The sequence below is a fragment of the Suricata suricatta genome, chromosome 8 (assembly GCF_006229205.1).
Source record: "Suricata suricatta isolate VVHF042 chromosome 8, meerkat_22Aug2017_6uvM2_HiC, whole genome shotgun sequence".
Taxonomy (NCBI): domain Eukaryota; kingdom Metazoa; phylum Chordata; class Mammalia; order Carnivora; family Herpestidae; genus Suricata; species Suricata suricatta.
This window is the reverse complement of record NC_043707.1, coordinates 92023518-92046866: the sequence shown is the minus strand read 5'-3', so window position 1 is coordinate 92046866 and position 23349 is coordinate 92023518. Positions and strand designations below refer to the sequence as shown.

General features: G+C 34.9%; 1 protein-coding gene across 2 annotated transcripts in view; it reads right to left on the bottom strand.

Moving 5' to 3' along the window:
- DOCK7 (dedicator of cytokinesis 7) overlaps nt 1-23349 on the bottom strand; it is a 217066-nt gene that overhangs the window by 154112 nt on the left and 39605 nt on the right. For both annotated transcript variants that reach the window (XM_029950088.1, XM_029950089.1), the window contains exons 5-11: nt 22171-22300; nt 21857-22069; nt 21437-21522; nt 14249-14315; nt 12975-13124; nt 3335-3415; nt 1047-1212 (exon numbers count right to left, since the gene is read on the bottom strand). In XM_029950088.1, the coding sequence (XP_029805948.1) occupies nt 1047-1212; nt 3335-3415; nt 12975-13124; nt 14249-14315; nt 21437-21522; nt 21857-22069; nt 22171-22300 (893 nt within the window). The remainder of the gene's footprint in view (nt 1-1046; nt 1213-3334; nt 3416-12974; nt 13125-14248; nt 14316-21436; nt 21523-21856; nt 22070-22170; nt 22301-23349) is intronic.

Here is a 23349-nt window from a genome sequence, read left to right as displayed (position 1 = left end):
TCACGAAAAGGCAAATCCTCAACCACACTGATAAACCTCTTTTCCTACATCAGAATGGCTGTAATCAAAGGGCAAAATAATTAAAGCTTTGGCAAAGATATGGAGAAATTGGAAACTTCACAAACTGCTAGAAAAATTTTAAATGGTACAGCCACACTAGAAAACCTTCAAGAGGTAAAATGTAGAGTTATCTTATGATGCAACAATTTCTAGTATATATCCAAAAGAAAACATATGCTTATACAAAAACTTGTTCCTGAACATTAACTGCAACATTATTCATATTAAACAAAATGTTTAAACAACTCAAAGGTGCATCAACTGATGAATGGAGAAATAAAATGTGGTATATCCACACAATAGACTATTAATTGGCAGTAGAAAGAAATTAAATAGTGATACATGCTACAACATGGATGAACTTTTAAAACATTATGCTAAGTGAGGGGCACCTGGGTGGTTCAGCCAGTTAAGTGTCCACTTCGGCTCAGGTCATGCGTTGGAGCCCATGTCGGGCTCTGTGTTGATGGCTCAGAGCCTGGAGCCTGCTTTGGAGTCTGTGTTTCCCTCTCTCTGCCCTTCCCCTACCTGTGCTCTCTCTATCCCTCTCAAAAATAAATAAAACATTAAAAAATAATAATAAAACAAATAAAACATTATGCTAAGGGAAAGAAACTAGTCACAAAAGACTGTATATTATATAATTCTACTGATATGAAATGTCTAGCATAGACAAATCCATACAGATCTTAAAGGAGATCAGAGGTTATTTAGGATTAGGTTTGTGGACTGGGGGAAGAATAGAGTTACTAATGAATACAAAAATGTGTCAAAATTAGATTGTGGTGATGGTTGCAGAACCTTGTGAATATATCAAAAAAACAAATTATATACTTTAAATGGGTGAATTGTACAGTATATGAACTGCATCTCAATAGATCTGTGGGGGGGAAAGGAAACCCTTTTATTCCTCACAACACTGTGAAGTCTATAAATAAAACAAGCCTATATAGAAAAAAGAAAAATATTTTATATAAAACACTTACCTCCGGTGCTTATTTCCACCTCTGTAGAATCTCTTTCCAAGCTCCCTGCACTGCTAACAATATTCATTAAATGGATTGCAGTCCAAGCAAAAGGCATGCGATACTTCCCAAGTCTTTGGCAAAATTGATCAGCTTGACTTTTCAGCTTCTCCAATTTTTCCTTATTCTGCAAAACAAAACTTTACACATTATATGATTATGCTCAAAATAAATGAATTAAAGACTACTCCAGAATATATAAAAAGACAGTTTAAGAATTCTCAATTCTCAACAAAGATGGAAAAATAATCTATACCTTTCAGAGATCAATTAACACTGATTACCTTAACCACTGAATAATTTTAACCCATTCTATAAATGTTTGTGTAGAGTAAGTCTTTCAAATTTATTTTTGGGATAATCTGATTTTGGTAGGAAATAAAGTAAAGCAAGTGTCAAATGTTTACATATTATAAGTACTATTTTATAATGAAAAGAAACATAAACATGTTCAAGTCAGCAACTGCTAACTACAAAATATTCTAGGTTAAACTTACTAAATTTTATTACTTTGAAAAAGATGGAAGCAGTTGAGCCATTTTGAAATAATCCTTAACTTATGGCAAGAGAAGGAGTAAGATAAGGTGGGAGTGGGGGCACAAATAGACTAAAAACATATAAGACCAGAATTGTAATAAAAGCAGCAAAGAAAAAAAAATATTAGAAAAAGACTAAACCCTAGAAACAGACTGATGGTCCAAACAGTATGTTCCTATGTGGAAGACATCCTGAAGCTGCCCAACTTTTGGGCTATCCCTGAAATAAACACTAGGGTGGCCTGCAATAGCCAACTAATGGTCCAAGAGTAAAAGCCTACACCAAATATCTACATACTCTTTCCATACAGGATGTTGTAAAGGCATACTATAATGATATTATAGTCCTACTTGAGAGTCAGGCCTGAGAAAAGATGGAAGGATAACTAAATGTTAGCACTGTTTATTGCTGTATATATTACACCTCCAAAAAAAGGGTTATCACTTAAAAAGTCTAGATATCAAGTATACTTGAGCCTATCAGAGTATGTAAATATGTAATAAGCTGCTATTATAATTATGAGCTCCATACAACAGCAAATTTAATTTAAAAAGTGACAACCTGGAAAAAGGTTATAGAAGACTTTAACCCTAATCTCAACCAGCTAAGCAGGGATCAAAGAGTATCATGTACTCACGTCTACCTATATTAGCAGAAAAAGCTCAGTCATTATTCTGATTTTCACAAAATAGAAAGCAAGACATATTGTAGATTTTGGTAACTTACAGTACTGCTCAAGCATACTCTCCTAGCTGTTTCAACTATTAAATCATGTGTTCAAAGATCTAAGATTGTCTGCTATTCTTGTAGCTAACTCAGGGTATCTGAAATTTGGTACCAACTTTGTATCAATTACTTTTGCTTTATTTGTATATCTGAATTCTAGAAATTAGTCATTTGATTGCAAAACAGAGATAGTATTTTCTGTTTTTACCATATTCTTTAATTATCAGCAATTAGACAGAACCCCAGAGTACTGCTATCTTACTATAAAAATTTTTACTATATGAGGCACCTGAGTGGCTCATTTGGTTAAGCTTCTGACTCTTGATTTCAGCTCAGATCATGATCCCATGGTTCATAATATTGAACCCTGCATCAGGTTCTGGGCTGACAGCTCAGAACTTGCTTAGGATTCTCTTTCTCTCCCTCTCTCTCTGCTCCTCCCCCACTCAGGTACAAGTACTTCCTCTCTCTCTCTCTCTCTCTCTCTCTCAAAATAAATAAATTAAACTTTTTTTTTTTTCTTCTGAGGGGGGAGAAGAGAGGAGGTGCGGCGGCGGCGGGGACCCCGCCCCCCCTCCATAAATTAAACTTTTAAAATATTTAATTATCAATATCTCCATTTTATGAAAAATCACTATTTTTGAAATTTTTCATTACTTAGGAATTAGATGAAATTAACTTAGTTCTCTCCAAGGAAAAAAAATAAGGAGTCACTTAGTTTGGGGGTAAGGGAGATTTTAAAGAATGACACAGTATATGACAAAAGCTAAGTGACAAAAAAAAATAAAGAAAAAAGTAATAAAGCAGGTAGGCCAATGAAAATAATGCATTAGTAGTGAAATTCTTTAATATGCTTCATAATTCTCCCAAATAATAATAACTTGGGAAATGAAACGTTGTTTACTGTTGGGTTCAGAGACTGGGGTAGAAGTGGGAGGGACTATATGACTATACAGGTGGGAAAAATGAGAGGCATGATACTCTACCTTTGTGGCATCTGCTTCTTTAAAAATCATATATGGTTCTGCACATTCACCAATGTCACCCTGCTGTAGGACTTTTTCTAACTGTCAAAGAATAAAAAAGTAAAGACTAATTAAGCTTGGGAAAAAAAATCAGACTGGAATGCAAGGATGGTTTAACATAAAAAAAATCAATCAGTGCAATACACCACACCACATTAACAGAATAACAGAAAACACATGATAAACTCAATTGATACAGAAAAATAATGGGGCAAAAATAAACACCTTTCATGCTAGGAACATTCAACAAACTACCTCAACATAATAAAGCCCATATATAAAAACACCACAGCAAACATCATATTCAGCAGTGAAAGACTGAAAGTTTTCCTCTAATATTAGGAACAAGATAAGGATGCTCACTTTTACCAATTCTATTCAAAAAAGGATTGAAAGTCTGAGCCAAAGCAATAAGGCAAGCAAAAAAAAAAAAAAAAAAAAAAAGAGTCCAAACTTGAAAGTAAAAAGTAAAATTAACTATTTGCAGACATGATTTTTTGTTCAGAAAACCTTTATAGTACCCCACACACACACACATAAACACACAAATGGTTAGAACTAATAAATTCAGCATAGTTGCAGGACACAAAATTAACACGCAAAAATCAGTTGTATTATTATACACTAATAATGAATAATTTGGTAAGAAAATTAAAAAAACAATTTCACTTACAATATCAAAAAGAAAAAAAATAAAGGTATTCCCCACTTTTAGAAAGATCGCGTTATGCTGTTCTGATTTTACAAAAGACCTACATTAGTACCTGTTTTTGCTAAAAGAAATCTGAAGAGGATTTCGCTTTTAAAAAAAAAAGAGGAAAGTAAAAATAACATTCAGCATTTGCTTTGCAGTTGCCAGATATATAGGCAGCACACACCCTGAGCAACAAGAGTGGCACTGCCAAGCTCCTTCCCTGGGAATTACACTTAGCATCTCAGCATCAAATCATCACAGTTCTGCACTGTGTCTATGAGCATCTAATGTGTTATCTCAATTTATTTTGTGCATCTGTTGGCAAGGTATGTCCAAAGGTACCATGAAAGACTGAAAGAGGTTATTTTTGGGGTCTATGAACACTCAAAATTGTTTCCATATAAATTAATGGTAATTGCTTTGTCACTTTATAAAATTTCAGCTTACAAAAGTTTCATCAAAGCCCTCTTCTTCCAGATAGCAAGGAAATATATACTGAGAAATTAACTCAACCAAAAGGGTGAATTAATCTGTAATCGGAAAACCACAGACATTGGTTAAAAAAAAATTAAAGAAGACACAAATAAATAGAAAGATATCCTGGATTCATGAACTGCAAGACTTAATTGACATTAAGATGTTGATGCTATGCAAAGCAATCTATAGATCTAATCCAATCCCTATCAAAATCTCAAAGATTTTTGTTTGTAGACATAAATTCATCCTGACACTCATGTGAAATTTCAAAAACCCCTGAACAATCAAAAGAAACCTTTAAAAAAGGAACAAAGTTTTAAGTCTCGTACTTCCAGACTTCCAAAACAATACAAAGCTACAGTAATAAAAAAATTTTTTTAATGTGATACTAGCATAAAAACATACATGTAGATGAATGGAACAGAACACAGCCCAGAAATAAACCCTCATATGTATGGTTAAATGATATATAGTTTTAATGTTTATTGAGTTATTTAGAGAGAGAGAAGCAGCATGCATAGGGTAGGGGCCAAGGAAGAGGGAGAGAAAGAATCTTAAGCAGGTCCACGCTCAGTGTGGAGCTCAGTGCTTCCGGGGGGGCCTCAATCACAAGGACCGTGAAATCACAACCTGAGGCAAAATCAAGAGTTGGACGTTTAACCATGAGCCACCCAGGAGCCCCTAGCTAAATGAATTTTAACAAGATTCCCAAGAACTTTCAATGGAGAAAGGGCAGTCTTTTCAACAAATGGTGTTTATTTTTTTTAATGTCTTATTTATTTTTGATACAGACAGAGACAGAGCATGAGAGGGGGAGGGGCAGAGAGAGAAGGAGACACAGAACCAGAAGCAGGCTCCAGGCTCTGAGCTAGCTGTCAGCACAGAGCCTGATGCGGGGCTCGAACCCACAAAAGTGAGATCTGACCTGAGCTGAAGTCGGAGGCTTAACCGACTGAGCCACCCAAGCGCCCCAACAAATGGTGTTTAAAAAACATATATCCCTGGAGCTCCTGGGTGGCTCAGTCAGTTAAGCGTCTGACTTTGGCTCAGGTCATAATCTCACAGCTCATGAGTTCAAGCCCCTCGTTGGGCTCTGTGCTGACAGCTCAGAGCCCAGAGCCTGCTTCAGATTCTGTTTCTCTCTCTCTCTACCCCTCCCCAGCTCACGCTCTACTCTCTCTTTCTCTCTCTCTCTCTCTCAAAAATAAACACTAAAAAAATTTTTTAAACTATATATCCAAATGCAAAAGAATAAAGTTAAGTCCTTACTCTCTATCATATACATGTATATACATATATATATATACACACACACACATATATATAGATATAAATTAACACAAAAATGGATCAAAAACCTAAATGCAGACCTAAAACTATATAACTCTTAACAGAAAAAAGAGAATCTTCATAACACTGGATTTGGCAATGTTTTCTTGGGTTTGATACAGAAAACACAGCAAAAAAAGCAAAAAATACAGAAACTGAACCACATTAAAACTTAAAACTTTTGTGCATCAGAGACACAATCAGTAGGGTGAAAAGACAATACACAAATTAAAAAATATATACAAATAATATACCTAATAAGGAGTTAATATCCAGAATAAATTTTTTTTAAGTCCTACAACTCAACAACGAAACAAATACAGTAAAACCTTGATTTGCAAGTATAATTTGTTATGGAAATATGCTTGTAATCTAAAGCACTTGTGTATCAAAGCAAATTTCAAGAACCATTGGCTCAGTTGTGATCATGTGACATTAGGCGTCATGTACAACTCTACTGCAAGACATTGCTCCTTTATCAAGTTAAAGTTCTTTAGAAATGTTTGTCTTGCAGAACACTCATAGAACAAGTCACTTACAATCCAAGGTTTTACTTTAATCTGATTTTTAAATGGACAAAGGACTTGATTAGACTTATTTCTAAAGACACAAAAATGGCTAACAAGCATATGAAAAGCTCCTTGACATAACTAATCATAAGGCAAATGCAAATCAAAACACAATGAGATATCACTTGATAGCCATCAAGATGGCTACAATCAATAAAAAAAAAACAAGCATTGCCAAGGATATAGAAAAATTGGAACTCGTGTGCAATATTGGTGATAATGAAAATGGTACATCCATATGGAAAACTGTATGGAGGGTATTCAAAAAATTAAAAATAGAATTACCATATAATATAGAAAATCTATTTTTGGGGTATATATCCAATAAAATCAAAAGCAAAATGTAAACCATTATTTATACACTCATGTTCATAGCAGACCTATTCACAACGCCAAAAGGCAGAAGCAACCCAATATCTGTCAAGAGATGAGGGGACAAACATATATATATTAAATAGTGTACAATGGAATATTATTCATCCTTTAAAAGGGAGAAATACTGAAACAAGCTACAGCCTGAATAAACCTTGAAGACGTTATACTAAGTGAATTAAGCCAATCATACACAAAAACAAACAAAAACCAAATACTGTATGATTCCATTCATATGAGGTATATGAGATCAAATTCACAAAAACAAAGTAAAATAGTGGTTGGCAAAATCTAATAAAAGAAGAAAAAGTCATCTAATATAATATCAAAGTACAGAATTACAATTTTTTTTTAAAGTTGCTCAATAGGTTGAGTGTCCGACTTTTGATATCAGCTCAGGTCGTAATCTCAAAGTTTGTAAGATCAAGCCCTGCTTCAGGCTCTGCACTGACAGTGTGAAGCCTGCTTATAATTCTTTGTCTCTGCCCCTCCCCCACATGTGTACGCATTTTCCCTCAAAATAGGTAAATAAACATTTTTTTAAAATTAAAAGAACAAAATAGTATTGAGTGACCAATACAATAGTTTCTACTTCTCATTTTTTCTCCAAAATGTCTCATTTTAACCCTACATATCTTTTAATATTTTCAAAAAGAAAAGAAATGTAAATAAAATAGGATGAAAGTTCAGAAACCAAATCAAGCATATTTGAGTTGTAAGAACTATGGGAATTCCTTGTAGGAATTTAGCACATATAAAGTTGATACTTTAAATTAGCAAATGGAGGATAAATAGCTCTTACAAATAAAACAAAATAAAAACAAACCAATAAAATGGATATGACTATGGATATTATTACACAGCATATATATATTTTTTCACTTGAAAAATACATATCCGGGGCACCTGGGTGGCTCAGTCAGTTAAGCCTCCGGCTTCGGCTCAGGTCAGATCTCACATTCGTGGGTTCTAGCCCCACATCAGGCTCTGTGCTGACAGCTAGCTCAGAGCCTGGAGCCTGCTTCCGATTCTGTGTCTCCTTCTCTCTCTGCCCCTCCCCCTCTCATGCTCTGTCTCTCTCAGTATCAAAAATAAATAAAACAAAAAAAAAATTAAAAAAAAAAAGAAAAATACATATCCGATAAATACTTAAAATTCATGTCTTTATATTAAAAATCACTTACAAACAAATTAAAAATGAACTATTTGAGTAAGTACTTCATTAAACAGAATATCCAAACAGCCAATAAGTCACTCAACATTCTTAGTCATCAGGGAATGTAAATTAAAAACAAACTGAGGGGTGCTTGGCTGGCTAGTGAGTGGGGTGTGTGACTCCTGGAGTTGGGGTTGTGGGTTCAAGCCCCACAATGGGTGTGGATATTATAAAAATAAACTATTTAAAAAATAAATTGATATAGTATGACAAATGTAACAGAAATAAAATATAAAGCAGAATATAAAACAAAATTAATAAAATCTAAATGTAAAATACAATAAAATCTGATGATAGCAAGTGTTAATAAGGAAATGGAGCAGCTGATACTCTCAAACACTGTTGAAAAGAGTGAACATTGTAATCCCTGTAGGAAAATTGGTTGCAGAAATAAACCCAATGTCCAACAATAATGAGAATATACAGTGATATATTCATATAACATAGTATTATTCAGGATGAAAAACAACTATTGCTACATGCAAAAAGCCTAGATGAATCTTAACATAATTCTTTAGAATACCAGATACAAGAATTTATACTATATGATTCCTTTCCTATGAAGTTCCAAAAAAGGCTAAGATATGGGAAAAGTATAGTAGGAAGGGGCACAAAGAAGGCTGTTTGCTAATATTCTACATCTTGCGCTAGATGTTGGTTACATAAGTTCAGTATGTAAAAATTAATAAAGATGGACACCCTGTGCATATTGCTAATTGTAAACAAAGCTTACAAAGAAAAGATAATAATTTCTATATACCAGTAACAAATGAAATTACATAACTTAAAGTGAAAAATGTCAGGTGATACCCTTTATAATAAAATCAAAAATATCAAATCACCAAGAATATATAAGAGGAAAAGACCTAAAAACATGAAGGGATATACCCATGCTCACTGACGGCAAACTCAATAGTCTAAAGATGCCAACTTTCTCAAATTGATCTATATATTTAATGCAATGCCAGTCAACATCTCAGCAAGCTCTTCCTTGAAAGAAACGGAGTATGCCTAAACTGAGGGGTTGAAGAGACTGATAAGCAAAAATTTACACAAAAATGTAAAAAGTCAAGCTGGAAAAAATACACAATTTATTATAAAGCTACAATAATTAAAACTGTGTAGTACTAGTGCCAAGAAAAGACAAATAGACCAGTGGAACCAAAAAAGGCTCTAGGGGCACCTGAATGGCTCTCCTATGGAAGACTCTCACAGACATAATACTGAGTGGAAGAAGTCAGGCACAAAAGACTCATTGTTATGATTCCTTTCATATGAACTTCAAGAAGAAAAGCTAACAATGGTGACAGATTGGAACAATAGTTATCTGGACAAGGACAGGGGTAGTCACTAGAAAGAGAAACACAACCCTCCAGAGTAATAAAGTAACAGAAATATTCTATGACGAGCTACATGGAAGAATTCACCAAGCTGTTTACTCCAGATTTGTAAAGATCTCATTGTACGTATTTTAGAACACAATTTTTAAAAAAACTAATACCAAGTATGACTAGCTGAAACTCTTATTCACTGCTGGGGGGCAATGCAACTATCACAGAGACTGAAAACATGTATTTGATACCATCTACCAAAGCTGACATACAAATACTCTGTGACTTAGCATTCCACTCCCAAGAAAAAACTAAATACAAATGTATACATATGTCTATCCTCATGGAATGCAAATATTTACAGAATTACTGATAAAAACCATAAAACTAAATTAACCAAAATGTCTATCATCAGTAAAATAAATTATGGCATACTCATATAATGCTAAACAGCAATTTAAATTAATTTTATTTTTATTTTTTAATGTTCATTTATTTCTGAGAGAGACAGAGACAGAGCAAGAGCATAAGCCTGAGCAGGGGAGGGACAGAGAGAGAGAGGGAAACGCAAAATCTGAAGCAGCAAGCTTCAGGCTCCAAGCTGTGAGCACAGCGCCCAACATGGGGCTCAAACCCATGAACCTCAAGGTAGTTACCTAAATCGAAGTCGGACACTTAACCAACTAAGCCACCCAGGAGCCCCAGCTATGTAAATCAATTTTAAAACTGCTGCATACAGCAGTATAGACTAATTACACAGTCATGTAGCAAGTCACTATATATATATATATATATATATACACACACACACACACACACACACACACACACACACACACACATGGTAACATCATGTATTTTTTTTCAGGATAATTCATAAAAACCACGTATCTAAGACTTTTATGTATTTTCTATTATTATATCACACCTCAATAAAAATTTTATTAAACTAGGCTTATTTTGTTATCATCATCTTACTGTAACCCACATTTTTCTTCATCTATTTGTGGGTTTCTTTCAAAGAGTTTTGTTTTCTCTAAAATGTCAGTCTTCCATAAACCATAAACAATAATTCAAACATAATGATATTAGCCCCTCACATATTTACCAGAAAGTATACTAATAAACAGGACACAAAAATGAGCAAGGAAATCATACCCCTGGCTGAGCTAGAACTCCTGTATCCCAGACAGTGATGGAGTGCACTTAATAGCCCCAATTCCTCACCCTTCCTTTACCCCTACTCACTGCTACCTGACACTGGAATTCCTCTGAATAAAGACACCAAGTATGTATCCCAACTGCTTGATTTTGTGTTCTGTCATATGACTTGGCATGACAGATACAATGTTAGCTGGTGTGATGCACCCAACGGCTTGAAATGTGCCTGTGAGGGGGTCTGCTCTAGGACACATCTGCATTACCATGAGAATAAGCCAAGCTGGCCTGCTAGGAAAGAGACATACAAAGAAGTTCAGCTCCAGCTGAATCAAATAACCCCCAACCAACCAAAAGACAGTCTCAGGAACACAGCACCTCAGAGAGAGTACAACCGAGATCAACCGACCACCAGACAATTGGGATGCATGACCTAAACAAATGCTTGTTGTTGCGTGCCACTGGGATTTTCTTTCTGTTCTTGTATAGCAGTCACTCACCAATACACAAGATCAATGGTATTCTTCCTCTCATGAAACAAAAACATCCTGCTGGACCATAAGTAATTTAACAAAACCTCCTGAATACATTTCCTTTAAAATTTTAATAATATTTTAACTTGCTCATTTGTTTTGATATTACAGAAGTTATTTTCTATATGTATACATATACTTTTGTACATATATAGTCTATACAACTGAGATCATACCATAGAGTTTTGTGCCAGACTTATTTTTCACTAAATATTATATCACACATATGTTTTAAAAATTCTTCCCAATAGTGGTTTTATTTGCTGTAGTATCCCATCATATGACTTTACCATGATTTATCTCCCTATTTACTTATCCTGAACATTTACAATGCTTCTTATCCTTAATCCTATCTAAGCTGTTCACCCTCGACCAAATCTTGTCACTAACTAATCTCCTTTTCAAGCAGTCAATATTTGAACCATCAGCCTTATCTTTCCATCTGTCTCCTTAAATATGTTCTATCTTTATGAAAACATACTATTTTCACATGTTAAGGTACTTGTATATACAACGTTTCTCAATTGAATTAATATCTAGAACTTTACTCTGAATTTCTGAAGACCACTGCTGCTAAATCTGTGCTTCTAGCATTCAGTGTAGCTAAGATCTATTTTAAGCTGAATTCAATGGGAACATGTCGACAAATTAGGACATTATTCCTGTGGGTAAACAAGGATTCATTTCATGACAACCACCCTATAACCTTATAGTAAAATTCATTACCTTTTATGACAATTTTATACAAATAAAGATAAAATGATTAAGGAATATATTTTAGGCATCTTTCAAGTCAAGGTCAAGTTATAGTAAATTATTCCTCAACTTATTCCAAGCTAAACAGCTTCATGATATTCAGATTTTAGAATTTTTAATCCTTATTCAGTTTTTGTTTTTGTTTTATCTTGTTTTATTTTAAGTTTTTTATTTAAATGTCACTCACTTAATACATAGGGTAATACTAGTTTCAGGAACAGAATTTAGAGATTCATCACTTACATGTAACACCCAGTGCTTATCACACTTAAGTGCCCTCCTTAATGCCCATCACCCATTTACCCCATCCCTCAGCCCAACTCCCCTCCAGCAACCCTCAGTATGTCCTCTAAAGTTAAGAGTCTGTTTTATGGGTTTGCCTCTTTTTTAATTTTTCCCCTGTCTGTAATTCTTATTCTTAATTGGATGACACTCAAATCATAATGCTCCATGAACTCAATGATTTAGATATTAGTATTTATATAATTTAGAAACTGAGTGATAACATCACAGTAAGATTCCTATGATACTTAATTTTATATGCCAACTTTGCTAGGCTATAAATGCCCAGTTACTTGATCAAACCAATTTAGATGTTGCTGTAAAGGTATTTTTTTAGAGGTGATAAGCATTTAAATCAGTAGAGTAAGGCAAACTACCCTCTCCACAATATGGGTGGGCCTCACTCAACCAGGTGGAAGTTTCCCAAAGAATTTTCAAGACTGCAACACAGAAACCCTGCCTGAATCTCCAGTCTGCCACCAAATTGAGACTCAAGACTACAATACCAACTCCTACCTGAATTCCAGCCTGCCAGTCTGCCCTACACATTTCAAATTTACCAGCCCCCACAATTACACAAGCCAATTCCTTAAAATCAATCAAGCTCTACCTGTGTGTGTGTATATATATGTGTGTGTATCTCAACCCTACTGATCTGTTTCTCTGGAGAACCCTAACAGAGCTCCCACTCAGAAAAACAAAACAAAACAAACAAAAGAAAACCTTAGGTAGCACCTACAGTGTACAGCCCATATTGTGTTAAGTTTTAAGACAAAAAAGTAAGTGAAGATAAAATCCTTACCCTTGACAACCTTGTGATATTGATAGAGAGACAAATATACAGATACTACACAAATAACTAATTTATTTAACATTACTCTTACCTTTATTACAAGAAAAACATCTTGGGAAGGATACGTAATAGAAAAAATAGCTGATCTTGCCAAAGTGGTAATGGCAGCAGGTGGTACATGGGGACGTAATAATCCTTTCATCTGCTCAGAATTAAGGTCAAAATAAAAGTTTTCTGAAATCTAAAAAAAATATGCATATATTAAATTTTAAAATCTGTACATTTTATAAAAAGCAAGCATACTCAGTATAAAATATCATAAATGTTAGAGCATTACACTAGGATACAATTTATCATATATTTCACTGACTAGTCTTCACATGTCTAAGTCAAAGCAAAAAGAAATATACAAAACTATCTGAGAAATATACAAGATCTGTATTCTAAAGAACTCTACCCCAAGCTCTTTTGATTAGAAATGTAACCTGTAATAAAGTACACAAAGAAACTATTGAGATGAATTACTTCAAATTGAGAATTAAAAGAATTATATAAATAATATTTTAGTATATTTGATGTTGCAAATACAAGTTGCTGGTGCAGAGTTCCAAAGCAGAAATCTGTAATATGTTGACAGTAGAACGCACCGAAAGTAGTTCCTACCACACATTAACTTTAGAATATTAAGTTAAGAAATCCTATATGTGGGGCTCCTGGGTGGCTCAGTTGGTTTGAGCATCCAACTTTGGCTCACAGTTCGTGGGCTCAAGCCCCATGTTGGGCTTTGCACTGACAGTGCGGGATCTGCTTTGGATTCTCAGAGTCCCTCTCTCTCTGCCCCTCCCCCCATTCATGCCCTCTTTCTCTCTCTCTCTCTCTCAAAAATAAACAAACATTTAAAACAATGCTGCATGAGACAGCTCTCTAAAAGACTCCTTAAGTGTAATAAAAATACAATGGTAAAACTAAAGCAGCATTTAAGAGAAAAGATTTCAGGCATATATAAATGGTCTTTTAAGCTAGTGTGAATTTTTAAATTGCATCAACAAATCTTTGTACTGATTCTACTCTTGTATAAATCGTTTGCCTAAAATGCTTTTCTCATATAAACCTTTTCTTAATTTTAAAGAAAGTTGCTTTTGCGATTTGTTTAATCTCTCTCTCTCTCTCCCCCTCCTTTCCCTCTGCCCCTGCTCTGCTCATTCTCTCTTACTCTCTCTCGATACATAAACTTTAAAAAAATAAATAATCCATGTTTAGCAACTCTTAAAAAAAATTGTTATTTATCTTATAAAACAACTTGAAAACAAGCTTCTGAAACCCAGGACTGTAACAAAAGACTATGTTCAAATCATATAATCTTACCTTTTTCTTCTCCTTGACATCATATAAAGCCAAACTTGCAAAAATAGGTTCAATTTCAATCTCAAACCTTTAAGAAAAAAAGCAATTAGTTTAACTTTTCTACATCTGTGCTATACCATCTATGCTCCCCTTCCTTCTGATACACTTTTCCAAGTACATCTTCCAGTCTAACTCCACCACTACCCCCATTAAGTAATCTCATATGTTCAATGTAAAAAACTAAGAAGACACATTAAAATGTTCAGAGAAATACAGGAGCATACAAAATTCCACCACATGGAGAGACCAAAATTAACAGTTTCAGTGCCTATCCATCTAGACTCTTGTCTATGTATAACTGTACTTGGTAAATGGATTTTTTTAAGTGAAGTGTGTCACTGTATATTTAGTAGTTTGCTTTTTCAACTTAATATGTTATGGATATATTTCCCTGTCATAAATAGGACTCTAACCATACTTTTTAATGCTGGAATACAAATTTTCACTATTTGAATATGTCAAAATGTATTTTATAACTGTATGCTTAAATCAAGACGCCTAATTTCACTTCCAAGAACTTGACTTACATACAGTAAACACTTAGCAACTATTTGATGAATGAAATAATATGTGGGGCACCTGGGTGGCTCAGTCAGTTAAGTATCCATCTCTTGATTTCAACTTAGGTCATTATCTCACAGTTGTGAGGTCAAGCCCCAACATCAGGCTTTGTAATGAGCATGGAGCCTGTTTGGGATTCTCTCTCTACCTCCTTCTGTCCCTCCCTGACTAGTACATTCTCTCTGTCTGTCTGTCTCTCTCTCTCACTCACTCAAAATAAATGAATTAATTTAAAACATTTAAAAAAAAAAAGAAATAGTATGTAACATGAGGTGAACTAAATCTCTAGAGTAGTGGTTCTCAATAAAGGATGATTTTGCCCCCAAGAGGCAAAATCTGCCAATGTCTGGAAGCATTTTAGGTTATCATTACTGCAGGAGTATTACTGGTATTTCGTGAGTAGAGAGGCAAGGACTGTGGCTAAACATTCTGCATTGTACAGAAGAGCCCCTGACCACAAAGAATCATCCAGACAAAAATGTCAATAGTGCCAAGGTTATAAAAACCCTGTTCTACTTTGCTCATTTTTTTTATCATAAAACTATCAATGTCTTTATAGGAGATAACATTTAGTCATATTGGGTTGAGTTTAATAAAGGGGGATTCATAAAGATTTGGATAAGATTTAGGAAAAACAACTAGAAAGGAAACAATCCTCTGGGGACAACCATAGCAAGGAGTCATTCCCAATCCTGGAACTAAAAGAAGACCTCAGAAGTGGTGAACCAAAGCTGAGAAAGAACAGGTATATGAGGGCTTTTCACAGAAACACTAACCTTGGGAGAAGGAGGCAACCAATCAACATGACCTAGCAGCGAATGAGTCAAAGGGAATAAATACCACTGATCTCACTCTCTTCTGCCCTCTGACTTCCTGCTGATGTCTCTCTTAATGGAACCCAACCCAGAAGCCAAAAGAATAGTCTAAATGACTCAACCTCTAGAAAGCCTACTGTATAAACTGTAACTTGTTACTGTTACTCTGATTTTGCAACTTCAGTGGGTATTGATATCACACTGGACTTTTAATATGTATCTCTTTATCTATTTATGACCATGTAGATATCATCTTTTGAATCATTTTTTAATACTTGTTTGACATTTTCCTCATTTATTTATACTTCTTTATGCATTCTGTATAAGGAGGCTCTGTCAAGTGAATGTATTGAAATTCTTCTCCCTCTGTATGACAGAAAGAGAAACAGACACAGATACCCAACTATCCTGCCAATTTATTGAAAAGATTACCTTTCCCAACTATCTATATAGTTGTCTGCAAAAAATATGTTCTAAGACCTCCCACGGGTGCCAGAAACCTTGTGGACAGTACTAAAACCTATATATACTATGTTGTTTCCAATATATACACTATCTGTGATAAAGCACAGGAAGAGATTAACAACAATAATAATAAAACACAACATACTATAATAAAAGATATGTGAATGAAGTCTCTCTCTAAATAATTTATTGTATTATACTCATCCTCCTCCTTACAATGATATGACATGATAAAAAAATCTACATATGAGATTCACTGAGGTAAATGATGCAGACATTGTGACACAGGGTTATGCTACTACTGATCTTCTGATGATAAGTCAGAAGGCTCATCATCTGCATCTAGACAGCAGCTGCCCACGGGTAACAAGACCTGGAGAGGAGGGGGACTACTGGAGTGCCACTTTAACCATAAGTCAAAAATCCACATCTAGGTCTAGTTCCAGCCCTGGTCCACTGGACAATTTTTCTAATTGTGTATCAGTGCTGTACTGTCTTCATTAGCTTCCTAGTAGCTAATTAGCTTATTGTAGCTTCATCCTAAGTATTAGTATTTATTTTGTTTTGTAATGTGCTTCAAAACTGCCCTGCCTTATAGCCCTTTGCATTTTCATATAAATTTTAGATTCAGATAAAAATAAGCAAAATGGATCAAAGATAAGAGAAACGTTAACAGCTTATTCAGAAAATTAGTATCCCATTTTATAGTTTACCACCATAAATTTCATGCATAACTTTCCCTATGATATTCTTGGACAGTATTTAAAGACCCCTACGGTTAGTATGATGAACGAAGGTTCAAAGTCTTGAGGCAACAACCAGTAGGCTTCACATTAAGAAAAGCTACTAATGCATGACAGGAATATTTTAAATGAGATTTTAGTGTTTCAAAAGGCTCTTGCATTATACAAAGGACTACCATAGTTGTATTTTCTTTTCTTTTCTGTTTTTCAATGCATACTCCTCATACATTTAGATGAAAACTCAAAAAAAGCATACTATGTTACTCCTATGCAACCAAACATACACGTGCTTAAATTTGTCAAGATACTATTTAAGCACCAAATACTCACTGGTTACCAAGCTGCCAAAAAGGTTGCTTTTTTTTTTCTTCACTCATTTATTTGAAATGTTGAGAATTCAAAAAGAAATTTTAAGGCAATTTTTTATTTATTTAATTTAATTTTTTAAATGTTTATTTTTGACAGAGAGAGAGAGAACAAGGGAGGGACAGAGAGATGGGGACAGAGGATCTGAAGCAGACTCTAAGCTTGACAGCAGCAAGCCTAATACATGGCTCAAACTCATAAACTACGAGATAATGACCTGAGCCAAAGTCAGACACTCAACTGACTGAAACACCCAGACGCCCCTAAAAAGGCTATTTTTAAAATATATATATTTATTTTGAGACAGCACGAGCAGGAGAGGGGTAGAGACAATGGTAGAGACAGAATCCCAAGCAGGCTCCGCTTTGTCAGGCAGAGTCTGACACAGGACTCGATCTCACAAACCATGAGATCATAACCTGGGCCAAAATCAAGAGTTGAATGCTTAACCGACTGAGCCACCCATGTGCCCCCAAAAAGTCAATTTTTAATCACTCAGAGGCCTACTAAAATATACTACTGACAAGATAAGGGTGGGACCCTAAGCCCAAAAGACGGGTGTGTTTATTAAAAGAGAAAGAGACACCAGAGACCTTTCTCTCTTCATGCAGGAACAAAGAAAAGCCATGTCAGGGAACAAGAAGAAGATGGCCATCTACAAACCAAGAAGAGAGCCCTCATCAGAAACCAATCCTACCAACACCTTGAACTTCAACTTCCAGACTCTAGCACTGTGAGAAAATAAATTTCTGTGGTTTAAGCCACTCAGTCTATGGTATTTTGTTAAGGTAGTTTGAACAAACTAATACAAGTATGAAGTTTCTCTCTGGGGTGATGACTATGGTCCAGAATTAGTCCTAGTAATAGCTGTACAACTCTGAATTTACCAAAAACCACTGATGTTAGACTTCCAGGGAAGATGGAGGAGTAGGAAAGTCTAAGCTCACCTCCTCCCATAGATAACACCTGCAGAGGTGTAAATAACCCAAACCAAAGACCAGACTCTCCACAGCTAAATGTAGAGAAAGAGGCCAAATCAAAGAAAGGAGGAAGGGCAGAAACAGGTTAGGAGCTAAATGAACCTGCAGGACTGTCCACAGGAGGGAAAGAAACAGCAGGGGCAGAAAGATGAAAACAACAAGACCCTCACAACAAGCACCCCAGGCACAGGGAACCCACAGAGGGTAGACTAATCCCCATAACGTGTGACTTTGAAAATCAGAGAGGCCAGGAGTGCCTGCAGACCTGCCCCCTGCAACATCTCTTGGCGGTACCCATCCAAAGCGGTGCCACAAGCCTGACCATGTGCAGGCAGCCCTGATAGGGGCCGACACTACTACAAAGTGACTCCTACCCTGGGGAGAGAAAAAAATAACCAAACACACCAGTACCCTTGTGGTCCAAGCAGTGGGCTGGGGACAGAAAGCTGATCCGACTGCAGGCTTTGTCCACCAACGGTAGCTTCTTAGATGACAGCACAGGGAAAGTGTCCTACAGTTCAGTGCTACTACATCTCTAGCAAAAGACTAGTCTGACTCAACTTAAACCCACGGTGACCCTAGACTCGCCCATAAACAACACAAGGATCAAACCCTGTCCACCAGAGGCAAAGAGAACCATCACAAATGACAAACTAAAGGCAAAAGCAGCTCAGCCATGACAGGACACCTGAATCACACATAGGAGACCCCTGAATCACCGGGTTCTAGAAGGCCACTACTTAAGGCCACTACTTGCAAGAGCCAGAGACATATCAGACATTCCTAACACAGAGAAACAGACACAGAGAGTTAGACAAAATGAGGAGACAGAAGAAATTGTCACAAATGAGAAGACAGGACAAAAGAGAGCTAAACGAAACTGAGATAAGTAATATGACGGACTGAGAATTTAAAGTAATGGTCATAAAAATACTCACAGGACTTGAGAAAGAGTGGAGGGACTTCAGTGAGACCCGTAACAAAGAGATAGAAAACATAAAAAAGAACCAATCAGAGATGAAGAACCCAGTAACTAAAACTAAAAATATATTAGATGGAATAAATAGGAGACTAGAGGAAACAGAAGAAAGGATTAGTGACCTGTAGAACTGAGAAATGGAAAGCAAGTAAGCTGAATAGGAGAGAGGGGGGGAAAAATAATAAAAAATGATGAGAGACTTAGAGAACTCAGCCATACCGTCAAGCATAATAACATTCACATTAGAGATCCCAGAAGAAGAAACAGGAAAGGGGATAGAACATTTATTTGAAAAATAATAGCTGAAAACTTCCCAAATCTAGAGAAGGAAACAAAAATCCAGATTGAGGAAGCACAGAGAGCCCCCAACAAAATCAACCCAAGGAGGTCCATACCAAGACACACTGTAATTAAAATGGCAAAAAGCAGTGATAAACAGAGAATTTTAAAAGCAGCAAGAGAAAAGAAAACAATTACATACAAGGAAAACCCCATAAGGCTACCAGCCACTTGTTCAGCAGAAACTGTGCAATCCAAAGGGAATGGCAGGATATATTCAAAGTTCTGAAAGAAAAAAACCCGCAGCCAAGAACACTTCATCCAGCAAGGCTATCATTTAGAATAGAATTAGAGTAAAGAGGTTCCCAGACAAACAACAGTTAATGGAATTCATGAACACTAAACTAGGCCTACCAGAAATTTTAAAGGGGATTCTTTGAGAGGAAAGACCATAAGCAGGAGTAAGAAAAGTAGGAAGCATTACAGAGGTAAAATTAAATATATCTGTAAAACTCAAGCAAGGGATTCACAAAATTAAAAAAAATGTAAAGCATGACACCTTTTATAAATGTCGGCCGGGGATGGTAAAGAATGGATTCATACTCAAGTAACCATCAACTTGATATAACCTGTTTGTGTATAAGATGTCACACACAAACTAATTGTAACCACAAATCAAAAACCAGTAATAGATATGCAAAAAATAAAGAGCTAGGGATCCAAGTATATCACCAAAGAAAACCAGCAAGTCATGAGAGAAGTGAACGAGAAGAAAGTTACAGAAAATATAATGCTAAGTGAAATAATTCAATCAGTAAAAGACAAAACCCATATGATTTCAAACCAGAAAGCAGACTCTTAACTACAGAGGACAAACAGTTACCAGAGGGGAGGTGGACAGGGAAAGAGGATGGGTGAAATAGGGGAAGGAGTAAAACTTGAAAATAATATAATACTATATGTGAACTATATTGGAATTAAAATTTTTAAATAAATAAAAACAAAAACCACTGACTTCAAAAGGGTGAATTTTATATGTAAATTATGCCATAATAAAGCTATCAAAAAAATAAAAACAAAAAATGATTATAAGAACTTACATTAGCTATCTTGATATTCAAAAGACACAAGGTACTAAAGCTCTAACAGATTTCTAGATAAATCTAACTAAATATAGAAAACTGTCCAAGTTATCCAGACAAAGAAGTGGTCTGTCCCCATGACCACTTTTAGGAAGTTCTAAGTATTAAAACTTCCTTTTTCTTAAGTCAGAATTAATAACTAACTATAATATTAAGATAATATAATGAAAAGAGCACAGAGGGGTTTTGTTTTATTTTTTCAGTTACTGAGTGCAAAACAATGAGCATGCCAGCCAGGTCGTTTCCCCTAATGCTTTTGAATCTTGGTTTCCTCACTTGTCAAAGGAAAAAAATATCTACCTTATAGAATTATACTGAAGACAGGGTGAATTAAAATAGAAATTAAAATAAAGTAAAGCACTTTGTGAAGAACATAAATTCAAGACATTATAACTTCAATGACATTAGATCAGAAGTCATTTAACTTCTTTACATAAAGACAAATATATATATACTTTAAAATCTTCAAAAAACCCACAAAGCCTACCGTGTAACAAATGTATAATCAAGTCTTTAAGGGAAAATATACTTCACGCCTTTATATTCCCCAAGTCGAGTACAGTGTCTGGTAAACACAAGAAATTTAGCAAATTTTTTTCCATTTTAAGACTAATTATAGAGCTGTGACAAAAAGTCATCTTAAGTTCACCTTCATACACAGTTTTAATGCTTAGTAGCATTTAAAATTATGTAGAGAAAAACAATACTGCTCAAAAGGACACAAATACAAGCATAAAATCTACTAGGATTTTGTTGTACTAATACTCAAAATATTATTTGAAAACTAAAAGCTATACAGTAAACAAAATAAATACTCACTTGAGAGATAAACATTTTACAAGAAGTCTCTGACCAAAATGTTCTTTGGGCACATCAGGGACACTAAGTCGTTCTATTGGCTCTTCCTACAAATTGACAAGCAATACAAAAATGAACATTCTTATCATACAACACTTTGTAATTTTTCTATTAACTTATTTTATTAAACTAATACTTTTAGTCTTCACAACTGAACCTAGAAAATAAGGACCAACTCACATACAAACAGATGTCATTAGATCCTAAATGTGCTCAATTCACAGAAATTATACTGTTATATATTAAGCATAATATATATATTTCATTTACTAAAAATTATATCTATATTTCAGTTAAGTTATATTCCCTGTATTATTCAAATACTTGATGTGATACTTCCAAAATATCTATCTAAACAATCATCTATACAAATACCTATACCTCATCTGGCGATGGGTGCAGAGCAAAGAGCTCCTTGTGGCGGTTCGATTTCCGTTGGTCATCATTCTGACGGTCTATTTCTTCATTGGGCGTTCGATCAAGTAAATTAGGAAGCAAAGCATCAGGAAGTGAATTTTTCAAGTCAAAAATACTGCAGGCCCAGCTACCCCTTGGAGTATCATCTATTGACATTGAACGTCTTTTAAGATCATCCTGTCATGCAAAACATTAGATATAAATATGTTAATTAAGAAATTAAAAAATAAACTGCTTTAAAATAATTTCTTGTTATCACTTAAAAATAAAAGTATTACTTGCTCATCCTGGTAGTTGTTGCCATCTGGAGCTTCATCAGATTCAAAGACCTGTTTTGGCAAACCTTTTTGCCTTTCTTTCTGTTTATCTAATGTATTAGGGTTAAATCCTGTTCCCAGTTTATGATATCTATTCAAAATAAAATAGTTAAATACATATCAGTTTTGGGAAATTTTTCATTTTCATCATATTGTAATAAGCCTAATACTCTCTGTATTATTTCTTTACGTTAATAAGAATACATCCCAGCAGTTTTGATGGTGTGAAACATTTAACCAGAGTAACCGATTAGGAAGACTTCCATTCACAGTTCTGTTACTCCAACTAGAGAACAGAGAGATTACGAGATTCCAGAAGTAAATCATATTCTCCTTCTTTCCATGTATAACTATGTATAACTTAAGTTGTACTTTCAATTCAGAGAATTTTTTTTCTTTTCAGTAAAAAGAAGTAATGAGAACCCAGGTTAAAGAATAAAATGAGAGAGTAGAAAATATATACACATTCATAACAACATAAATTTTTTAAAGGCAGAAAAATATAAGGCACTGAATCTTAAAATTCAAATAGCCAAAAAAGTTCCTATATCTCATTATATGTACATGATCTTAAACAAGCTAAAGCTGCAGACTTTAAAAAAAATTGTTTTAATGTTTATTTTTTATTCTTGAAAGAGAGAGAAAGAGCATTAGGGAGTAAGGGCAAAGAGAGAGGGAGACACAGAATCTGAAACAGGCTCCAGGCTCTGAGCTGTCAGCACAGAGCCCAACATGGGGCTTGAACTTGGTGAGATCACGACCTGAGCCAAAGTCAAATGCTGAACCGACTGAGTCACCCATGTGCCCCTAAAGCTGCAGACTTTTAAAATGGAAACAGCAAGATCTCCACCACTGTATACATATATTATGTAGCATATATTGTTAAATAATATATGTATTAGACATAGAATAACTCTTAAATTAATGTAAACATCTTGCCTAAAAACCCAATATCCAAGAGCATTAAACAGACACTAAGATCCAAGAGCAATTACTGTTCCACACCTCATATAGTCCAGATGGGGAAATTTTTAATTGGAGCAAAAACAATCATGATTACCAGAGGATGATAAGCTTCTTGCCACCAATGAATTTATGAAATAGTAAAGAATCACACTTGAAATGAATCATTCATATTGT